This window comes from Galendromus occidentalis, unplaced genomic scaffold, assembly GCF_000255335.2.
Source record: "Galendromus occidentalis unplaced genomic scaffold, Mocc_1.1 scf7180000077530, whole genome shotgun sequence".
Lineage (NCBI taxonomy): Eukaryota > Metazoa > Arthropoda > Arachnida > Mesostigmata > Phytoseiidae > Galendromus > Galendromus occidentalis.
Window position 1 is genome coordinate 710,521 of NW_003805518.1, and position 23,416 is coordinate 733,936.

At 52.2% G+C, this 23,416-nt stretch overlaps 1 protein-coding gene across 1 annotated transcript; it reads left to right on the top strand.

Annotated features, from left to right (window-relative positions):
- Positions 1 to 8,176: 8,176 nt before the first annotated feature.
- On the top strand, positions 8,177 to 10,212 carry LOC100901658 (regucalcin). Its single transcript, XM_003748278.1, has 5 exons — positions 8,177 to 8,423; positions 8,922 to 9,148; positions 9,285 to 9,429; positions 9,566 to 9,820; positions 9,977 to 10,212. Exons 1-5 carry the CDS (start codon positions 8,369 to 8,371, stop codon positions 10,210 to 10,212), a joined length of 918 nt encoding a protein of 305 aa, XP_003748326.1. The 5' UTR covers positions 8,177 to 8,368.
- Positions 10,213 to 23,416: the final 13,204 nt, after the last annotated feature.

The following is a 23,416-nucleotide window of genomic DNA, read 5'->3' on the forward strand; positions in this document are numbered from 1 at the left end:
TGATCGGCGTGTAGACGTAGAATACGCAGAGGAGCGACGCAATGCATACTGCTATGGGAGTGACACTGGAAAATCATTGTTAGATCCTCAAGACCTTAACGCAATGCTCTGAATTCACGTAAATGCGGTGTAACGTCGACTGAATGACCGACCGACCGACCGACCGCCAACCAGCTTGCGAGGGAGCGGCAAGCTTCGAATACACCCTTTATTAAGGGATCCGACTGAAAAACGTCCCTCATTTTCTCTTCGAAACCTCAGAGGAGGAAACCGAGGAGCAAGGGATGTCAAAAAAAATCGAGGTGTTAGACGAAGTCGCACCCATGAGGCCCGTCGCCGGTGGTGTTGGCGGAGATTTCCTCGTCGGAAGTTGACCGCGAAGTCCCGTTCTCACTGACCGCAAGTCATGACCGGAGGTTCCGGTACAAAGACCGAATCGTGAAGGAAGCTTGAGTTCGAAGAGAAGACATCGCCGAAGGCTCCGTCGTGGTCGCCACTTCCGAGGGAGTGACCGCTAAGCCAGAGAGAGGTCATCCGAGTTCCGTTAGGCGCTCATCGGCATGCTGCACATCTGAGCTCTATTATTACATCATCGGTTTCATGAGCAGCGTCGTCGACCGCCCCAACAGCAGCTCCGACGGAAACTGATCTCGATTGATGTTGCGGTGTCCGCTTCGATGCATTTCCGCCTCATGCGTTCGTGAAGTCTTTTAATTGATCCTGATCCCGTGAGCTTGGAGCTTCGGCCAGATCCATAGAGACCTGCGCGGAGTTTTGGCTCAATGATTTGGCGTAACTTCTGGGTTCCGATTCGCTTTTCCCTTCTCTAGGAAGGAAGGAACGGGAAATTAACTTTTTTTGTTTATGTTGAGAGCGAGGTTGAAATCGCGTTCCAAGTGAGCAACGCTTCGAGAGCTCGGAGAAATCGCGAGACCACTGAACTTCTCCAGTGTATATCACTTAGATCGAAATGAGCTTTAAGCGGCACAGTTCCCCCGCCGAAGGTGGTTCATGGGGTTTATTGCCTCCACACATGCACATGAATGAATGAATGCACGGCCGCCTTCGTCAATGGAGGCCCCTGAGGTGAAAGTCCTCTCTGCGGACCGTTATGCAGAGTTTGCACTCATCGACGGGATAGCATTCTGCGCTGCGGGGCTGAGGTCCGGCCGCAGAGCCTTCGAGACGCGCCAGAACACGAGACAACACGCGATCGTTCGCACTGACAGAGCTCGAATCCAGATCACCGAACGGTTTAGCCAACTGGTCAGGTCATCGCGTGGCGTAGGTGAAAGTAGAGGAAGCTGGGATGCGAGACTTTTTTCGACCCCAAGCTCGTAAGCTAGGTGGGGGAGCCTTGGGTGACCCGGGATCCATTCTTGTTTTAATCAGCAGTCCCTCGGTCAAAAATTAGGGTTTCTTCAATGAAGTCCTCTCGCCTGAAAGTTCGTTCGAAAACTGCATTCGGCCGCGCGGACTCCGATCGGCTGATCTCGATATCCTATTGCAAGGTACTCGCGGAAGGCGTTTCCCCAAGTTACTTCATTTGGATCCTAGAATTCGCCAGATACATTTCCACACTCAACGGTCATACCTCGCACGTCGACTCGATCAAAGACGCTCGCCGGACATAAACGCAATTCTCACCGCGAAATGGCATGCCGATCCTACTTGTCGTGAGGCCTCCTAGCGCTGACCTTCACCCCAAGGGGATGACCGGAGTGACCGTCCTTGTCCAAGAGACACTGACCCGCTGCTCTCTACGAGAGACATCTGGGTTAACGAGAGAGAAAAAGTGGATTGGGCGAATGAGCAGCAATATGCTGACCGTGGCTCGATGAGGAGATCTACGAAAATTAAAGACACCGAAAAGGTTTCGTGCTGACCACGGTCCTACCCTGACGTGGCATCGTCAGGTGCTCTCATCAGACCCAATACCGTCCTGATGAAAAGGCCGTTGCATCTCTGACATGAGCACAGGCGGGATGATAATTTAAGTAGAGGAGGACCATGTTTGATCTTTCCCTCATCGGGAACAGGGAGGAGATTCTCTCATTCGTCGCAGGAAAATTCGAATTTCCTCGAATCATGGTATATCAAAGGACCGAAGCATGGGTCGACGAACCGTGGGTCAATCTCAACTGAGTCGCGAACCTTCCCAGACTAATACGATCATTCTTGTTTCTTCATTTCTATCCTGAGAACCAGAAGAATCGAACCCGGGGCTTTCTTCGGATTCCACCAGAGTCACTGGGCCCCGAATCTACTCAGTTTCCGTCGAGACGTTCGAGTCCTCAGCACGACGGAAAACATTCGTGGGCTGTGCCAGAGATTGAGGTTATTCTCGGCGCTTAATCCGGCGGTTTACGATGCGCTTCCGCACCTGATACACCTTAAGCCCAACCCCAGTCGATTTTACAAGATTGCCTCGCCTGCGAGCCGCAGGAGCTCCAGCAAAGCCTGAAGCACATCCAGTTCGTTGTATAAGAGCATGATATGGAGTTGTAAATCGGGTGCTGGGCGGGACAGATGCGTGTTTTTTCCTCTTTGACGGCAGGATTCTCGGGTGTATGACTTTTGATAGTTTACGGCCTGCTGGAAATCCTAGAAATCGGCGATGTTCCATTGACCAGTTGTTTGTACAATGACACGTCTCGTCAGAGGGGAATGATTGCATGTGGAATCCAGACTCTCAAGCATATCTTCGTCCGTGTCCGGGAGCAGCTTTGGGCTCTCGCAAGGCTGTCATTCATGCAACTTATCTGATTTCCTTAACCGGTGCCTATGAATATTCGGGGCAGAAGTGCTCCTTGTTTTTTACGTCCGATGCACGCATAAAACGCAAATGCGATTTACTATGTTTTAGAGATTTTTTTTCCTCAACCGGAATGCTCGTCAGGGACGGAATTCCATGGAGAACAAAAGGGGAATCAGCAATGCTCGATCGAGCATTGCTCGCTCTGAGTTTTTATCATTATCTCAATTCATTCAGCTTAGGCTCCACTCCGACCTCATGTTAAGCGAAGCTCCCATTCATAATGTCAAGTCAAAGGCGACGGTTCTCGTAAGGAGGATCTTTCTGAAAGCTCGAGACGTGATGGCCTGTGAGCAGAAGCTCATCTACGGCGAAGGTCAGGAACGTTCAGATCATCCCTGTTTTCATCAAGAATCAAGCTTTCTTGGTCTTTCCTCCGGTGTCAAAGCGACGAACCGGTGCGGGAGCATGGTGCGAGAGTCTGGCCTGCCGCAGGCTGAAGCCGCTGAGAGATCCTCGGTTCAAGGCAGACCACTTCAAAATGGGATTCTTTGCCGTGTATTCGAGCGGAAACGCGGTCCGCAACAATGAGCTGGGGCTTCTCGGTGCGTAAAGTATAACACAAACTATCCGCTCTGAATGATCCGCTCGAGTACAGGAAGACGAAAAGTCTGCTTTCGCTCAGGCTCGCTTGACACAGCACAGAGGAGCTTTCTCGACGAACAGAAAGATTCCGGGAACGGACGATCCGACGCTAATGGCAACTTTCCCAGAGGACGGAAAAAGTACCTTGACTGGAATTCGTTCGGGAGAGCCATGCGATATAGAGAGACGGTTCGACTCTTGGACGCTCCGAGGATTCCTGACTCTTTCAGCACAACGTTGCCGAATCGAAGAGCGATCTCGAGGTCGGTCGAGACACTTCCCCAACGACATTCAAAGTTTCGAATTTCGTTGGAGTTCATTTGGCGGCACACGCTCGCCAATGAGAACGGTGGTGGTGGCGATGACGACGAGGACGAGGATGACGACAATCCTTTGAAATCTGTCGAAGGCTACCCCGTTGAGAAAAAAACTCTGCTCGAGTTTTTTTTGTTCCCGAATAACAAAACCACCCTCACACTCGCCCGCGCGCACGCGATCCTTTCAGCTTCCGCTCGACGTACTCCATCCTGAGATCACTGCAAGGTCGTACATCTCCTACCCACCTACATTCCTTCTGGTTTCCTACAGCCTGCCTCCCGCGCTCTTCAGCGGGCGCGCTCGAACATTTAACCCCAAAAATTGAGTAATCATTGAGTAACACAATGGAGCTCTCTCGGCGGAATCATCCAAGGTTAGCTTAACACGATCCCGGTTCTTTCAGCCGATTGTCGACACTCAGTCAGGAAGGCCAGAGATTTCATCTCGTCACCGTTCGGTCTGAATACACCGACAAGCACGTGTAGGATAGAAGGTGGACGCGGGACGCTTCAGCGATCGGCTTCCGTTCCTGCGTCAGGAGAACGATATTATCCTGAAAAGAAAATTGGAGAAATGACCCGACGGTCACAGTCTGGTTCATGGAGCTCCCGAACAGGATGATCTGCCATGAATTTGAGTTCATCCAGAGACAACTGAGTATTTCGATTGACGAATGTTTTTCTATATTTCGCGCTTGGCGACCGGGCATGACCATGCGCGGAATCGATGGGGATCGTAGCTCTTCCGCGAAACGCAGAGCTCACAGCGACAACAGCTATACGACAAAACAAACCCTTCGCGCCACACCTCTTGGTCTGCGTGCTTGTATCAAAAGCCGTCGGAGAAACCGTACAGTCGCCCAGGCTTCGAAACCTCACACAATCCGTGTTGAACATATCGAGACCTGTGAAGAGATACCCCTCGAGTCCCTCGAGTGGATGGATGATGGAATCATGGACGCAGTAGAGGGTGCGAAATAGAACTCGTGAGGGCGAGTTGAATTCAAGAACCGCTGCGGGGGAGAAGCGCTCCCACCCCCGTTCTGCTCCCCCTCTCGACCGCTTGCTTAGCTGGCATTGAACTGTACGTTGTGACCTTCATCGTGAATCGAGTCGTTTTGTTCCAAATTTTTAACCCAATCCACCTTCGCATTTCCCGGTGGGAGTCTTCCGGTGCTAGGCCAGGACAATGCCAAGGACCCATGCCTCAAGGTCAACCCTTGCTTTTTTGGGCTCTCGAAGCGAAGATCAGTAGAAAGCAGGCCGGTAGATCCGCCTCGCGTCGTTTCGTGGGCGAACTCGTTGTTCGCTACACGGAAACACCTTGAGGAAACTTCCTAAATTGATTAGGTACATCGTGATATCGGGAGCTCGAACCACTGATTCTCTGAATTCTCGGGTTCGGGACCAGCGTCAGCCTCCGCTCCGATCTCGGATAGAAAACTACTCGATCGACGCGTAGCCGAATTCTCTAATCATCATCCTTGGACTGTGACCGTCGTTTAGCTCCGATGTTCGAAAACAGATCAGCCCCGTGAGTTCGATCCTCGAAGAAACAAAAAAAATTGTGCGCGTGTCCGGACTGACCAGCGGCGGAAAAAATCCCGTTTAGTTAGAGATCCAGTTACGACGAGCGACATGTTCTGACAGCGGTCATGAGTCGGAGATTATTGAAAAATGGTTTAAGCTACAAAAACGATGCTCGTTAACACGGAGCCACGCTCCGATTTTCGAGCATCGGATTCTAGCGCGGTCTGTGTCGATTCGAGTGTCGTCGTTCGCTGTTCGGCTGGGGGCTAGGTCGCTCGACTAGTGGTTCTGGTTGTGTAAGTCCATGCATTGACTCGATAGCACTTTCTGATGATAAAGGAAAGCGCACGACACCTGGGCCGCACGCGCGTACATCGCAAGGACATCGAGCCAGGTGAAGTTTTCGGATAGAAATCGGCTCCGGCAACCGATGCTCGGAACAGCAGCAGTAGAGCAAGCAGCTGACTTGAAGGCCGTCCGCGTCACCTGCGTCTTCGCGAGGAGATTTATGGAACTTTCAACTCTAATTGGCTCGCGTGGCCTTATTTCTCTGTTTTCAGCTTCTCCATCTCCTCTTGTGCTCGCAAGCCTGACTCTTATTAGCCATGCATGCAACGCGATGCAATTCCCTGAGTAACTTTTCGATGCCAATATTCGGATAAGTTCTTCTCCACTGAATGAGGAAGTATTGGCAATCGATCCCCGGTTTCCCTGTCTGGAGGATATTTTCGATAAGAGCGAGACCCGTTCCTCGCATCGGAATCGCAATTGGAATTCGGAGACGATTCCGATGTGCTTGAGACGCCCTATCGGTGAAATTGGAGGCCCATCGCTTTTCGGAGGAGATTGTAGTCGGGTGTCGGACGCGTCGACGAAAACAAAACAGGCAAACGAACTCTTGCACAAGATCGCTCTAATATTCTGAAGAGGCTCTCGAATATGGCTGATATTTTTGTTCGCTTATCAGCCGAGTGGGTTATTCCTCCGTGGGATGCGTCAGCGGATCCGTGCAACGTATGCGCATATATCGGAGCCATTCTGACACCAGTGAACGTCCTGGAGGAGAGGAGCCCTTAATGCTCCGCTTTTTTCGTCATCACTTGTGACTCGCATAAAAATGCAGATTCCTCTCGTACGGAATATAATTTCGTAAGTTTGTCGGGGAAACTGCGCTCGGCGAGCGGGCTCTCTTCAAAGTTCGTGAGGTATTTTGTTCGCAGCCAGACCTAAGCTCAGCGCATCCTCTGCACGTTCCCGCTGCAGGAGCCGATTGTTGCGCAACAGGAAAGTGCAACCGCCGCAATATCGCACGACGTCATGGGAGGGGCGGAAGCGATGGTCAGCCTGAATCATTCTGTTCTCCGGAAGCTTCCGCAAAGCATTGAAACTGTCTAATGTTATATCCACAAGAATCTGCAGGACCCCGCAGGCTTTCCGGTTTGCGTAATCTCACTGTAGCCACAACGAGACATCCGAGACCGATCCACTGAGTGAGATACTGACTTTATCAATCGGTCATATCTTGTCCTAGGAATCCTCTGCTCAAGTTGGGGAAGCGAGCTATGCAACATTTTCCGGTTGAGAACGGGAGATCTGCAGAAATTGGGAGATTTCCCCACACGTCCCATATTCGATGCTTTGCCTTCTTTAGACCGAACAGAGTGATTCCGGAAATCCGAACCGCCAAACCGTCGGTTTTCTGATGTGCCGAGTCCCACTTTAGGAATTCGGACTGAGTGAGACTTTGGTCAGAGAGGTGCGGAACGATGTGCACTGATCTATCCCGCGATAGTGCCGTCAACGGGTTGTGGCTCGATTGTGGGCGTTTATTGCGCAGAGATAATACGAAGCTCTCAATGAGCAGAACCGTCACTCGACGAGGAGCTTTGTGCGCTCTTTGTTGGCTCTCCGCTCGAGAAGAGACTCCTCGAAGAAGGAACTGCTCTCTCGATCTCGGAGCGAGGCATGCGACCTCGAAAGCCAGATGCGAACATCGCGCGCTCGAATGTAACGACGAATCGAGGCGCTTCATAGTTAGCGTTCACCTGTTACCGCCACCGGCTGGCGGGTTTCCTTGAGGAGCCGCAGTCCTCCCTCGATTCTTGACGCACGCGTCTCCGAAGGTCATAATGCACCTATCATGGTATCGCTGTATCTTGGAGACGATCGCAGAGGCCGTTCTTCCATTGAGGAACCCGATGGAACATTCACGGGGGAACTGTAGGTGTAAGCCTGTGGGGGTACTTGTTGGCTTCTCCTCACCTGCCTGAATGTCCCTGACATGGTTAAGTCATCGATGGGTTTCGGCTAACCGGTGTTTTACGGGTCGAGGCCGGAGCACGAGGAGCACGATCGGTGGGTTTATGTAAAGGTTACGCTGCAGCAGGCTTCTGAAAAATTGACCTCTTTTATGCTTTCTCTGTGTAACGGTCGAGGTGCTCTCGAGTACTTTTTAGTCGAGCTGCCGAACCTCGATTCTGACCGCCTCATTGAAGCCATCGAGTTGCGACTCGACCCGTTAGAGTTAAAGCGAAATTCTTCCTCGGTGGCAAAACCCCGATAACGGATAATTCCGGGAAAACTAAGTGAGGCAGATCTACGAAACTAGGTACATCAAACTTCACTCTACGATCCCAGGACCGGCAGCGCATAATCCCTGGATGCCGCTCAGAATCACTCATCCAATAATAGCTCGACCTGGAGAATCGGCTTGTTCTCGTGTCCATCCGTTCCTTTAGAGGGAGCTCGTATGTTCGAGACGAGAAAACTCGTTTCTGCGTGCCGCCAGAAAATCCGGTGCCTCCTCATAACCTGTTTGTGGCAGCACTGTGACGTCTCAGTGTTTTGAATTGCTCCCAGACGGCGTTCGGTCCGCGCTTCTGTCTGCCGAGCTGCTTGCTGGGCTGCAACTGCTGCCAAGCTCTGTGTCAATGCTATTGGAGCGACCCGTCCAGTCGGAATTTCGTGGTCAAATCATCGTTTGTGTGAAGGAGGAGGATTCTGTCCGAACTCTACTAGAGAAACGACTTCAGAATTATCTGACGCTGATTTCTTGAGCTTTGCTGTCGTAGGTGATCCGCATCCCTGATTACGGGACCGGAACGATTCAGTTCATTGGAAAATGCCCATGATCGAAGTGGAACCAATCTCTACCAGGCTTTCCGACCTCGGTGAAGGTGAGAAATAGTCGAGCATCATCCTCTAAGCTCGAAAGCAATGTTTGACGTTGGAGTTCAACGGTTGGACTCGACTCAATAGTTCTTCCATGAGTCTCGGAACCATCCGAGAACACGGGGACAGAAAGACTTCCTCGGATTCGATATTCCTTCCGCTGGAATGATTTCTCAGTCTCCTCGATCGAATTTCTGATCGGGAGGAAATTTTTCTGCTCACGCAGGTTTCATTATTTCGGAGAAAACTCGTTTGCTTGTCAATGATAAATAGATATCGACTCTCGAAATGACATTCGAGTTGATGACTCGTGGATAGATTGCGTAGATTGCGAGAGGAATCGACCCGAACTCGATTCGTCTGCTCCGAGCAGCTCACAAGGCTATCAATCAGCTGTATCGGTGAAACAATGCCGTTGAGCACTGTCATTGTTGCCGCGGTAGTCGAAGTTGATGATTCTCTCGGCTTCTCCTAATAACAGCTATCGAATAATGCTTTCTCAGGTCCTCATTGGGATGTGGCGACGAACAGTCTCCTGTACGTGGACGCTTTTGTCGGTGACATTTGTCGACTGAATCCATACACAAAGCAGTCGGAATGTGTTCACTTTGACGGGGTGGTGACTTTCGCCGTGCCCTACCGCTCTAATCCGGAGTACACGATCGTCACGCATAAGCGTGAGTTACGCAAATTGCACTGGCCAACGCAAGCGTCAGTGCGGCTCAACGAGGTAACACGGCAGGAGATCGTCGACTTCGATTCGATCTGCTTCGCGCTTCAATCGCATAGTTACTCCAAGCGATGCATGCTGGCTGGAAAAGTATATCGAGTCACCATTTCTATGGATTGTATCCAATCGTTTTCAGGTTGATGCTGATAAACCCAATAATCACTTCAACGACGGCAAGTGTGACGAGACCGGGCGCTTATGGGGCGGCACAAGGGGTCCAGGTCTGCCGAATGGAGACATCGAAACAGAGAAGGGCTCTCTATTCTCTTTCGATAAAAAAGGTGACTCTTCGATTCGTGTTGGTAAACAGTCCGATTCTGCGGACCCGAACTCGGTTTCGATGGCTCCGCCCGCGATTTCCGGCCAGTGGCGACTTTCAACGAATTCTACGATCTGGAGATTTTTGTTCCCGAGCAGATTTGAAACCCACTTCCCACATGCAAGGACTGAATATTTCTAACGGCATGACGTGGATCGGCAAGAAGATGTTCTTCATCGACTCGTTCGTTCGGAAAATATATTCCTTCGATTTCGACGCTGCCACGGGAACAACGGGCGTACCGACATTATGGCTGGACTTCAATGAGAACCCTACCTATAAAGACGCTGGTTATCCAGACGGCATGACAAACGACGCCACGGGGAAACTGTGGATCGCATGCTACAACGGTGGTGAGTTCGGATTCGAGCTGTGAGCTTCAATACTGCGGTTGATGGAAAATTGAGAAGGTGTTTCCGAATCGAAACTTTTCGTAGCCGAGAGCGCAGCCGGAGATGGTTCTCGGAAATGGACCTGTTCTTAGTTAGCCATTTCCAATTCCGCTGCAGGTCGGGTGTTGCGGGTCGACCCTGAGACTAAGGAGCTCTTGACAGAAGTGAGAGTTCCGGCTTCGAAGACCACGTCTTGTTGTTGGGGCGGACCGCAGATGAACGAGCTTTTCGTCACGAGCGGTTTCGGAGGTTTGAACGAGTTCGAGAGGCAGCAGCAGCCCAACGCAGGGGCCGTTTTCAAAATCAGCGGTCTAGACGTTCCGGGAGTTCCTTTGCACACGTTCGATCAGTGATGTCTATAGAATCTCTTGCTAATTGAAGGGGGCTCGTCTCACCTTCAGGAGCGCATCAAGAATTTTTTTACCAAATTGAAACAATCCTCTGAAGGAGAGAGGCTAGAGCCCCATACAGCCCGAAGGTGCACACGCTACTGCTTACCATCCGAATCCCTGGACGAGATTACACTGCCTTCGAATACCGACTGCTGCTCAAGATGCCTCTCGTTCTGGACAAGGTCTCTCGTAGCGATGAGATAATCACTCATGAATCTAATTATTCCCACAATCTGAACCCATACTCCCGCCGTACTTCAGTCTCCATGTCCCTCGTCTGCTTGCCCGGCCAGCGGTTCCAAATCATCGATGGGAGCAGTCGGAATTCGGCACTTGAAGTATCGCTGTCACGAGACAAGAGTACAGAGTAAATAAACCTCTCGAGCTCTCGATTGATGAAACCCTACTCCTAATGAACAGAAAATCTGGCGCTTGGAAATTCCGACTCGCTAGAATGTTTCAAGGAAGCTTTCGACCTCTATAGGTACATTCATCGGTTTTCTGGTCTGAGAAAAAGGATTCCGTCGTTCTCGACTCGAAGATAGAATAGAAACCCTCTAAGAATCCGAGGAACTCAGGTGAGGAATTCTCTTGGAAAGAGAGTGCTCCGACAGCCGCTGCCGCTGCTAGAATGATCGCTCGCGATGATGGAGTTTCAATGATTTTTCTTGTGCTCCGTCGTGCTCTATCCCTGGATTCCGACCATCAGCAACTCATAGAACTTCACGGGAGAAGGAGAGTTGTGACGACGGAGATTACCCGCTAAAAGCCCCCGCGACGGAAGCAATCGCGTGCATAGTGCTCCCGCCGGGCCGCTCCGTCAGAGAGGAACTCTCATTTTGTCTGCTCGTTCCTCCGCATTGAACGATGAGCTCACGATAGAATGTTCCGCGATTCCTCGGACGGTTCGTCTCTTCCAAGGAATCGCGTCTCCCCAGAATCCGTGACGATGGCTCGAACATGCGAGACGATTGAGAACCTGGACGTCTATTGAAACAATATTTCAGGATGACGCTCCGCGTAAAACATGTCGAACAGTCTCGGTGAATTGTCGTCTATGTCCCTCTCGTTTTCCCCTCATCTCTCGATGGCTCGAATTCAGACTGTGTATTGAAAAATTTCCGCGTTCCAGCTGCGTTTCTGCGACGACAGCGTAGTAGTCGAGCCGGATGACCTTCGGACTCGTGTGGGCGCACTGGTGGATCCCGCAGGTGTCCGTTTGCTCGTCTCGTCCTGTCGGAGTTATTCGCAGATGCCGCTGCGAAAGTTGTAGGTCACTCCAGGGTCCGGCCGATGGAGATCGGGCGATCGCTCGTTTCTCCGTCAATCCACCCACCCGTCATCCAGGAAGTACATGTCTGTGAGGAGATGACCTTCAGTGTGAGTGTCCTTGTAGATTTTCGTTGACTCGCGAACATTGTTGCCTATGAGTGGCGATCAGAATTGCTGCGGAGGCCAACAGCTATTCTGTGGGCACAACCATTCATCTATCGCTACCCCCGCATGCGTTTTCGATTCGTCCCTCCCCTCTCCATCACGCGGTTTTTCCATTAGGACGGGACTTCGCTTCTTATCCTTCTCGCAGACCATCGGAAAGAACACTTAAGTCGCCCACTCCCCATGCCACGAGTGCTTAGCCCACCTACACCGAATGAGTTAGTTCATTGGAAGGGAAAACAAAAGAAAGTCTGGCCTAGCACCGAAGGCAATCAGAACCGACGACGACGACGACGACAGAGGGAAGCGAACCAGGAAGACGCAGCAGCAGCAGAGCTTCTGTCAGGAGGACGACAGGATGAAGTTGTGTTTTGGAGATTGGTCTTCTCACTTTCAGTCGCCGAGAGTTTGCAACCTGGCCGAACGGGTCTCCAGGTGCCACTGCGACGCCGCAGCCTCCTCCGCAAGCTCCACCACGAGAGCCGGTGGAAGCAGCGAAGGCTTTCACTGACGAACGCGCGAGCCGAGCGAAAGGCAGATGTGCCGAGGCACTGGTACTATCCACCACCAGCTCACCATTGAACCCTCCACTAGACGCCCTCGCACGCCCGAGAATAGTTTTTTTATGTACTCCAGCTTACTAGCTGGCGTCGTCGTCCTCATCAACAACAACAGCAGAGGTAGTTGTAGTCCCAGCAGCGGCGGCGCGGCAATGGTAGCGGCGCTCGAACTCGTCTTACTGCGAGCTACTTAGAGTAGTTGTTATCGACTGCTAGACACCAGATGCATTCTCTGATGCTGTCATTATTTTTGTGCAAATAGAATTTTCTGCCGAATAGAATTGTTTCAGATGTGAACTCCCGATTCCGAATCTCGGGAGTTCAAATCGACCGGGTGCGAGAACGAACTCTCTGCCTGACACCGGTTCGTGTGATGTAATAAAAGTAATTCGTGAGATATTATCCGATGGATGGATATTTTCCTTTCTCTAGTCCGTCGGTTACGGATCGGCTCTCGGTCGCGGAAAATTATCATCTAATTTATTTCCTTTTCGTCTCGGAAAGGAATCAGGTGGCTCGGGCGAGTGTCGTCGAGCTCCGACGTTCTTTTCGTCTGGTGAGAGCAGCTGGTTTCACGCTCCGTCTTCCTAGATGTCCGTGTCATCCGAAAGGGGAAGCGGCTCGAAGTGAGGCCTAGCGAATGTTTTCTGATGGATCAAGTTCATCTTTTGATGAAGTTCGCTGTGACCTTCGTGATGGACTTCTGTTTACTCTTATGTGTCTCAGCGTCTGATTGACTGCCGGTCTGTGAACTCGCTCGCTCGGGCTGAGCCAGACGAACCCTTTCACTGGTCCCACTCAGACAGTGATGGCTGTCCGCCAGCAGAGCACCGAACTCCATACATCATATTCGTCAGTATTTTGCTTGTTCTGGTGGAGTGAACTCTTGGCGCGAGCCGTAGTCAGCGGCGGCCGCAGTGAGAGTAGCGGTAGCCGACGATCGAGGCGAACTTGAGCCAGCTGGCCACGCGACACCACGTGTTTGAAAGCGAATCTAAGCTGCTGTCGCACTGCTTCGTCCTCGCGAACTCCTCTTTTCGCTCTCGTCAGCTGTGCCGCCGTCGTCGTCCAGGTGAAAGTGCGCGAGGTCGCCTCGACGCAGGTCATTGCGCTTCAAGTCGTTCGGCTTACCCCGCAATCTATCTTTCCCCCGGATTAGCTCGATCGGGTCGCGCGACGATCTCAGACTTCAAACAATAGCTCCAATTTCCCTGTTCCTTCCTACGGGATCCGCTCCTGATTTCGGTCTTCGACCTTGAAGATGTTGAATGACCGAGGTCGATTTTCAGGATTTTCGGCGCGAGCCTCGCTCTGCCTCCGGCTCTGATCTTCCGAGCTTGTTCGACGACCCGATCGGTCGAGCATTCGGAAACTTCTTGAAATGACAAGGGACTCCGGATATTGAACATCGAATCGCTTTCTCGATGACGCAACGGTGAACAATCCCAGAGGGTATAATTGAAGCGGAGAAAGCGAGTTAGTAGGCGACACGTTTCCGACAGTGCGCTTGATTGAGTTTTCCAGCTTTCCAACCAAAGCCACGGGGAATCTGTTCCAAAAAGTTTGGAAGCTTCCGGGGCCTCTGAGAGGCTCTCCTCCGTAGACATTAAAATGCTCCACAGAACTACGCCCGAGTCGCCATCGCTCGGTTACAACACACTACGGGTGGTTACTCCCCGGAGACGAGCGGACAGAGGATACACTGCGTCGTACGCCAGTCTCTTTCCATTGAGCCGCGCTCCGAGTCGAGTGTCCCACTTACGATGGTCCCCTCCGTCAGCTCCGTATGGAACAAGAACACCGGAGCTCTCCGACGGAACTGGCTCCGGACGGCCCAGGGAAACTCAGAGCGAAATCCTTTTCTGTTCCGTGCAGCCGAGACTCCAGAAGTTAATTTCCTATAGCTGCTCCGGGGATCGATAGCAGGGGGAGGCGATCGATCGAATGTAGAACTCTCGTGAAGCCGGAACGAAACCTGTCCGCAAGGGAGGCGTGTTCGGGGTTTCTCGGACAGGAACTCTTTCCCCGGAATTGAGGTCACGCCGAATGGATTCGGCGGTCTCCTCGAATCGAATTTTCAGTCCAGATCGGGATCAACCGTGCCAGAACGATTGCCGGCTTGTTTCGGGTACGGGATATTTTGGCCCGTCGGTCCTCTCATCCGACCTGCAGTCGCACGGCATAAACCGAGGCAACAACATCATCAGCGAGACGTTTGACATTATTGGTAGTCACTCATCATGCTTAGTGACCATCTTTCGCCGTTTGGGGGGCCAGCGACAGAGACGTCCTGGGAAGACTTGGCAAATCACGTTCGTTCGGGAGAGATACATTGTCTCATCTAATCAGTCGCTTCCATCGGGATCAAGCGAAGAAAAAATCGATTTGAGCGGAGGGCTGCTCTTCGAATTCAGCAACTTGTTTATAAAAGTTCCCCCAACCGCTGCTGGATTCCCTGTGATTGAGTATGCCGAATAAATTGCGCACGCTTGGAAGACTGGCACGCTTGAATCGGAGCAGAGCGCTCTGGGATTCCGGAGCGAGCCGATCCTGCAAGAAGCATGTCGCTCGCCAAGGCCGCACAGGACACAGCAGAATAAGCGGGAGAGCACAACAAGGCGTTCCGAGTCGAATACAAAGACACACAGAGATCGCACGGAGATCGGAATCGCAAAGAAGGGGACGTTATTACGCGCCACTTCGTTCCGGGCCCGCTTCAAACGATATTGAATGAGCTCCCTCTCTCTCCCTCCCTCTCTCTGCAAATGTTCGACGCTATGCGCGTACCCTATCCTTTCATTCGTTGAAGCCGCTGCTCTTTTTTTCCTCAATTTGCGTCTGGCGAATCTGCATCTTCCACAAGGACACACTCAATTCGAGGGTCGTCGTAGCAACGTCGGAGATGTCGATTGTCATCAGAGGCGCTTGACACGAGCAATTCGTAGCGTCTTGTATTTCCTGGAGCTCCTTTGTCGTTCCCCCGGCGCATCCGTTCTTGTCTGGCTCCGGGATTTTTCTGACTTTGTACGCTTTTCCGTTCTACGTTCTCCCTCTCTGTTCCTCCTCTCTCACCCAATACGTTCGAGAGATTCCATGAGCGTACCCAAGAGAGTCGCGTTCGAAGACCGAGGCGAATGGGGGAAACTCGGCTCGGTCGGGGGAAGAGATCTCCTGTCGGTGGGGACGGCGCCGCGCCATTCCACGAATGCTCCGAAACGCGAACTCCAAACGATTCAGCTCAAAACCGGCTTCCTGGTCGCGAGGAGAGAGTTCGACCTAATAATAATTCACCGAGCTCGAGGTCCGAAACAATCGAGAGGCTAATATGAAGCGAGGATGTGTTTCGTCAGAATTAGCAAAAGCGGCAGCTGGTCAAGCGTCCGTGAATAAGATCGAGGAACAAATTGCGGTCATTTGGCCATTCACAATGTCGTGATCCATTCACCTCACTGAGCATGCAGCGCCTCACTCGTCCCATCTCGCGGAGATCTTGCCTCGATCAGTGTCTTGTACACTAACTATTCTCAGAGTCCACACCCTTTGATGGAGAGCCATCAAAAGTCACTGTTTAATTACGGGAGAGAGATGTATCTCCCTCACGACATTCCGTAGGGAGCGCTCAATGGATCCAGAGCCCCACTCGACATTCATAAAGTTCTCCGCCCATTATGGAGCAGCTCGTTGACCGCCGCGCCGTACGGTCGACCATCGGCTATTACCGTCGACGTCTGATGGTGGTCTGTGGCATATCTACCAGGACGAAATTTTGGGAAAAATCTCCCGGTCCAATCCTATCGACGACCTGGCGATCCTCGACTTCCAGTGATGGCTCGATTTGAATTCCTCCAGCCGCGGGACCTCATCGCTTCCGATGCTTCGACGGAAAGGAACGACGCACGACGGTGGGATCTTAGGGCGGGACGGAATGGTTTCGACGGCGGTTTCCCTGATTGTCCTCTGAAGATGACCATTGACGGCTGTGTATATCGGCAGCAGTGCGTGAGTTGATACGTCGGCGACGGAGCGACCTGACTGATTGCGGATTCGCGACAAGCTCATTGGAAATCGATCGACGCTGGGATCTGTAGTCGAAGTGTCCTCGAATACGAAACCCTCGTTCGACTTCCGCGCTGGAGCTTCGCTATCGACGGGAACCCTATTTCCGACACCAATGAGAAAGTTCAGAGCCATTCGAGCTCAACTTATTGGTTTCCTATTTTAGCTGTTTCGTACAGTGGCATTAGAGTCCGAGGAGATCGATCGGCTGAGCTCGGTGGTATCCGGATCCGTCGAATTACGACTCAATTCCCCACCGAATACGGCCGAATAAATTCAATTCTTCATGTAACCGCCCAATATTGTCTGTGGCAGAGAGCCCGAGTGTTCCAGGAGAAGCCTCTGTTGGACTCGATGGGCTCCGGCGGATACGCGTGGGATTCGTCGCGTTTCGGAATTCCGTTTTTTTTTCATCGCGTATCGAGTTCCCGCTGTATGCACAATATCACCAGCGCCGACGTTGACTACGAGCGAATCGGCCAAGCAGAAACAACAGCCAGTGGATGAGGAACAGCTCCAATTTGTGATCTGCTATTCTCCGACAGCTAACAGCAGATGACGGCGATCGCGTTGTTTTCAAGGAACGACTTCTGTTCTCCTCTTCGTGGTCAGATTGTAACGGTCGGGATCGCCACGGGGATACCTCTGATAGACTACTCTCGAGCTATCAGATTACACTCTCCGAGTGAAAAGCATGGATTGGGTTCAAATTTGATTTTCCAGGACTCCAGGGCATCGGTATTTACTCGACCTCACAGTGCCGAATTTCCTCATTCGGAGGAAAAGCTGCTGACTTCGCGGATCCGAGAAGCAGTGATATCTCGAAGTCTCGCATTACCTCGTTTCTTAATGAGACTCCGGTCTCAGCGAAACCGGGTGGGGATCGTCGTTGGTACTCAGAAACTCCCAGAGACGGAAAGTTATTCCCGAAAGAAAACTATCCGCATGCGCGTACTCTGCAGAAATGCCTGAACGATGTACACACTGCGCAGTCTCCTAGTTCCCGAGGATGGTGACCGCCCGCGCCTCCAGCTCTTGAATCCTCAGGTGCAGTGCCTAATCGAAAGCCGAATTTCCGCGTTTTGAATGGAGGCATTCCTGGCTCAGAATTCCCAGTCCGTTCCCGTCGCTGCTCTTCAGCCTTCGGGGAAAAAAGGGGATCCCGATAAGACAAGCGTTCTTTGGCGGAGTAGGTCCACGGCTTGATTCCGACGTCTGACGGGGGAAAACGCACATGGAAAGTCGGACGTGTCGACCACTCGCACGGGCTAGGCACAAGCAGCTACCTAGATGCAAGGAACGTCCATCCGAAGCAGAGATGGGAGGTATCGCTCGTCGTTCCTGCATGAATTTTCTCGTGGACGCGCGAGTAGACAATAAATTGAAGTAGGTAAACACGTAGGCATAACAGTTGGCAACCGTGTGAGTGATGAAATATGACGTGTTCTATACAGGGGAGAAGTCTTTTTCGAGTTTTCTATCGAGGCGAATCGATTCAATTGGGCCTCTTCGGTTTCGCAGCCGATCCGCGAGCAATGGTTCCACCGATAATAGAATTCTCGACTCGGTCTGGCGCAGGCATTATGAGCCCCGGAGGTAGTATACCGAAATCCCTAATCCCGTGGATCTATCGGGCGGGATTCAATCATGCTAGAACGAAAATTCTCTCTAGTCTTCTTTGCACTCGGAGTACACGGGGCTTCTCCCAGTCACTCGCACGTGCCTTTTTCCAGACTGTGGGCAGATATCCCTATCCAATATTTCACGAACGGGAATGGAGATCCGGAACGGTCCGAGGCGGACAGAATTCACACCTGAGGGTCGCATCCTTCTCATGTTCGCAATCATTCCCTGATCGTGTGAACAATAGCCCCTATAGCCTTCACACTGCTAGATAAGCCTCTATAAATCCCCTCGATCTCTTTCCTTCGGCCCAAACCGCGCGCGAGACAATGAGAAACTTATCGGGAGCGTGTTACCTAAGGTGAGTCTAGTGCATGGAAACAATCGCGAAGCGTTTAAGCCTTGCCTCAAACGCCGTACGCCGAGAAGTCGAGATCAACGCGCCCGGGAGTCAGCCCCGCCCTCGATCATTTTTCCCGATTGGGAACATTGCCGTTTCCGCCCGCATTGTCGATTTTCTCTCTCGAACAGAATCCCGAAAGTTCACGAATTAAAGGGGATGATGAAAGAAGGATGGGGAGCACGCCCCGAGCAACTTCCCAGAGCGATCGAATACGTGTAGAGTGGACACGGATGAAATCAAGCAATCTCATGAGGGATTCCGATTTGTTTCCCTCCCTCCCCTCGTCATAACTCCAAACTCTCCTCATACTTTTTCTCGGACCTTTTGTGTCCTTTTGATTCGCTTCGAAGTGCAGTTATGGGACGTGAAGAAACGCTCAACCCATATGCCGCCGAATGCGGGTTGTTTTCGATGTGCACCATGATCTTGAACAGCAGCCGTCGATCTGTCTTTCTTTTTCGTCTGTCCGAGTAGTAGCTATCGTCGTTGCATCTTACACAGAGAGGGTCCACGTGCCGGCGCGTGGCCTGTATGTCTTCTCTTCAAAGCGACGGCGGCGGCAGCAGCAGCAGCAGTGGCATATTCTCTCGTTGTTGCTGCTGCCGCTGCTGTCTTGAGGGGGAGGAACAGAGACTTGAGGCCCATTCCTCTCCGGCTGCCAATCCAATGCCTAGTCGAGCGAAGAACGGGCCGTCGGACGGCCTTCTAGTAACGGATTCGCCACTGATCTCATTCGTGGCCACTTTGCGAAGAGTTCCAATCCGTGAGCCATTTCTGAGGACCAAACAAATCGCTAAGCGTCCGAGACGAGAAGCCATCGGTCTGACGGACCGGCCAAACCCGATTGCGACGCGTGGCCCTCCTAGCCCCAGAAATGAATTCGGGCGACCGATCGAAGAAAAATTAAGAGAATCGGTTAAATATCGAAGAGAGCTCATGAGAGCGGGGCGGAGGGGCTGACTGAGAGACAGGAGTCGTACCGATTCTCATTTGGAGGAGCCAGAGCCCTGAGCTGCCAAAGTCGTTCTGAGCTCCACCTGTCAAATTTTCCCGAAGATGAGGCACGGGCCTGAAGTTCTGACGGATCCTTTGTCTCGGTCGGAGTGAATGATTTCATCGATAGCGAGGAAGCAGCGAGTCCTCACAACAACCTCATCATGTGTTGACGAGGCTAATTTTGGTAACTGCGAACTTCCTCGAGTGTTCTGAGATTTTCCGTAGGAAACTTCGAATTCTCAGAACCTCCAGTCACAAGAGAGTTGTGAAATCGCTTCGGCTCCGGAGCAAGGTCGGGGCTCCGTCTGCGCGCGCCGAGAGATGATCATTTGATCATACACTTTTTCTCGGAGGGATCATCCTCTTGAGGAGCGAAAAATGCCCGTCATTGTTCCTCACTCGAGTGGAAGCGATCGTCCCCGGGAGAGTCCATTGACCGGAAGCCGCAGTTTTTTCCGTCTCCTTGAATCGTCAAGCGACGATCGTTGTTCCTGCCCCCCGCGACACCGGGATCTCGGCCGACGGCCGGCGTTCGACCATATGTCGCCTAATCGGTCGAAAGAGAAGCGGACGGTCAAGTTGGGCCACGACGACACGTTGGGCATCTATCCGCGCGGCCGGACTACCGCAGACACACAGAACGACAGCCCACCCCCCGGCTGCCTGTCTGCCTATTGCCTATCCATCCGCCTTAGGGGTGCTTTCTTTCTCTCGCCGAGAATCTTGCTCGATCTCCTCCCGAGTTCTGAATGGGGCCGCACGCGCCACGCATCTGTTACTAGAGCCGCTCCTTCCCTCTCAGTTCACCTACAAGAAAGCACTCACACACATACACACACAAATACACACCATCATCGTCGTCTTGAACTTCGTCTTCGTCGTCTCTCGAGTAGACGTTTGACCTCAACGAAGAATGAGTGTCTGCTAGTCGGCCAGACTGCCGCGTTGCGCGAAGACTCTCGGAATGAAGGCCTAGCGTCCGCTATCAGCTGATTCGAGGGTTTTCGGAGCTCGTGACTCGAATGTCATGGATAATCATATTAATACTTTCGCTGCATATCCTGGAAAGCTTCCGCAGCCGAGTATTTTTTGCGACTTTCTGAAAATTCCGATGACACGCTTCTGTTGTTTCGACACATCCGCTCACGGGGAGGCGAGCTTGACGGCTGGAGAGCCCGGCGGAGCATTCGCTCTGCTGAAGCCTTTTTCTATTACCCACTCTCAGTTTCCCTCATGTATTTCGAGCGACATCGAACCGTATGAGTTCAGATGAGCATCTAACGACAATGTGAGAAAAAACATCTTTTTCCCGGTACAGCTTGTTTGGCTGAAGCCGCCGTTCGCATCCTGGACTGCCCCCCTCGGATGCGGATGAACGGTCCGTGGAACATCTGCCCTCGGTGTTTTAAATCAAACTTCGGTCTGGCACACAGAATCCACGCGCCAGATGAAGGCCGACGAGAATCGGGAGACGAATCATTCAGACCCACGGGCAACACCAACTTTTCGGAACTGCGGAACCCGCTTTCAGTGGAAGTCTCTGACGGGTGGAACGAACCATTTTCCCTGAGCTCGGAGAAGCCGCAGGCCGGATCGCGTCCGAGTACCGAGGATGCGCAACCGGTTTCTCCATCCATTTGCGGGAAGAGAATCGTTTTGTGTCCGACGATTCCTCTTTCGGGATCGTCAACGTCCCGAGTCCCGGGATGTCCGAGCACGAGTACTGCAGGCGCATTCGAGCGATAAACATCGGAGACAATACGTTCGTGTCCGAGTTTTCAATGAGGCCACCGGAGCCGCGTACGAACGACGTTGGAGAAACTTAGTAGCCCAAGATCCGATGAACTGGACGCGTCTGTCATCTGCCTTGTCGAGCAGATGTAGCGTGAGTCTTTGACGAAGATAACTATTTCTATATTTAGAGCGAACGGGTTCACTGGCCACGACGGACGGACGGACGGACGCGCGGGCGCGGAGTACTGCTCCTGCCAGCAGTACTACCGAGCGGTCGACCTAACCGGATCGGAGCCACAGAAGCAGCAAGCAGGCAGGCAAGCTACCACAGCTGTTGTCAATGACCCCCCGGGAGGGAAAGCGGCGGACGGGTTATAGGAACATCTGTTTGCGTAACACTTTCGTAGACATGGTCGGACACGGATTCGCTTACTTCCCCAGATAGATCTATCGACAGACTGACCATCGGCTCCCGACTTGGAGGTCACTGAACATCAAGCCGTCCGCGAGATCATTCAAGCGCTTTCGGGTCGAGAAACTCTGCCGGACGGGCTGCAGCGCTTGCTTGAGGCCGTTTCCTCCGAAACAGTGGAAAGTGATCTTGAGATTCGAGACCCAGCACAAAGGTTGCGTTCAATTGAGTGAAAAGCCTGACGTCGAAACAGAGCGAAGCGACTCGAAGGGGAGCCTGATCAAAGTGGCGAATTATTGTCGTCACTCGCATTTGAACTTCTAATGACCAGCCTTATTGAGCGCGTTATCTGTTTTCCGTATCTTTTATCTTTCCGAGTTGAAAACTTCTCGTGGGACGATGATTCAGTTCGGAGCTCGCCGTCTCCATGCGGAAGATCTGGGCGCTGAACAGAGGTTTCTCGTGCGTGACTACGAACGTGACAGGCTGTCTCGAGAGTTCCCATGAATTTTTGCCGAGGTCCAATCAAAAGCTGTAGAGACGGGTTCATTCTTGTCCGATCTTGCCTTCTCGGAGTGGGGGGCTCGCGCCAGGAACGATCGTCGGCAATTTCGCTGTGTTCAATCGATGACATATCGGCTCGATGAAATCTCTGCTGATCATGTTCTATTCTGAGCTTCAGGGAGTGCGGCTCCAGATACTGATTGGAACGATTCAGTGCGAAGAAATGTCGACGTAAATTCGGTCGACGGGAAATGGCAGCGAAATCGATCTCCGGCAGCTCTCGGGATATTCATAGGACGTTTCGGACATTTTCACAGCCGACGAAGGCATTTGCTTTGGGTTTCGAAGCGATTCTCCAAAACTGTGTGAAACCCACCGATGATCGGGGATCGTAGTGCTACGATCACCTCATTGAGATCGGGGGGCCTCACTCAGTCGAATTTTCTCCTGAAAGCTTGCCGGAAGCGCGGGAGTCCTGGCACTCGCTGGCGAGGAACAGAGCCCACCGATGTTCGTCCATACCCCGAATGATGAAATTCTGCTCTCGAGCTCCGTTTGCAAGCTCCAAGCGCCCTCTAGCTGCGAGCTCGGGAACTGCAAGGCATGTATTGACGATGCAATTTTCAGCACTGAGAACACGTCAACTTGCACTGACGTGTCTCGACAAGGCTGGAGGTCTTCTGAAAGAATGTATCGAGTCTGCACAGACGATTCTGTCCGCCCGTACCCCTCGTATTCTGAGATACTTGTGGAGAGCATCTGCGATCAGTCCTGGTCAGCGACTCGAACAAATTCACAAGAAAAATCTGAACCTTCTCAGACAGTTCCGAAATATGTTCTCGTACCTGCGACGATTTTTCTTGAAGTCACCGTCCGAGGTGACTTCATCCTAGCCTCGGACGAAATCATCAGCTGCGTCATTCGGAAACTAGAAGAGGTCCGAGGCACGCGCCGGTCTGTTTTCGAATAGTGTACGGAGAAGGGCCGTAGACAAGCCGAAGAAAGGTCGAAGACTCGAGCCCACGAGCGTTGGACCGATCCAGGAGCCGAGCTCAGTGAGCAAGTACCTCTGACCCTTCTCGATTTCTGGAATATATTCTAATTCCCGTATCTCACGGAAATTCGACTCGGAACTCCCCCATCGGGGTAACATCGCTACGCCCCGAGCCGCACCAAACGTCGATTCTTTCCAAGCTTTCCGGGCTCGCTTTCCGCGTCGCGCTCTCTGACTCGGATCATGTTCTAGAATCGTGAACTTGTCCCGAACGATCGTGATTCGGATATTCCGAGTCGAGTCGGCACGCGACGTTTAAATGGCACGACGTTTCCGCCGCACTCTTTCTGAGCTGAGCGGCATCTGCGCTAGCGTAGAACGCGTCTGAACGGCTCGGAGAACGGCTAAGGTTTAGGTTAGTCGCCAGGTGTTATGCCCTTGCCGGC

Coding starts and splice junctions, on each gene's coding strand:
- LOC100901658 (XM_003748278.1), top strand. CDS start 8,369: ATGCCCATGATCGAAGTGGAACCAATCTCTACCAGGCTTTCCGACCTC. Junction 8,424..8,921: donor GCTTTCCGACCTCGGTGAAG/GTGAGAAATAGT, acceptor ATGCTTTCTCAG/GTCCTCATTGGGATGTGGCG. Junction 9,821..9,976: donor GATCGCATGCTACAACGGTG/GTGAGTTCGGAT, acceptor ATTCCGCTGCAG/GTCGGGTGTTGCGGGTCGAC.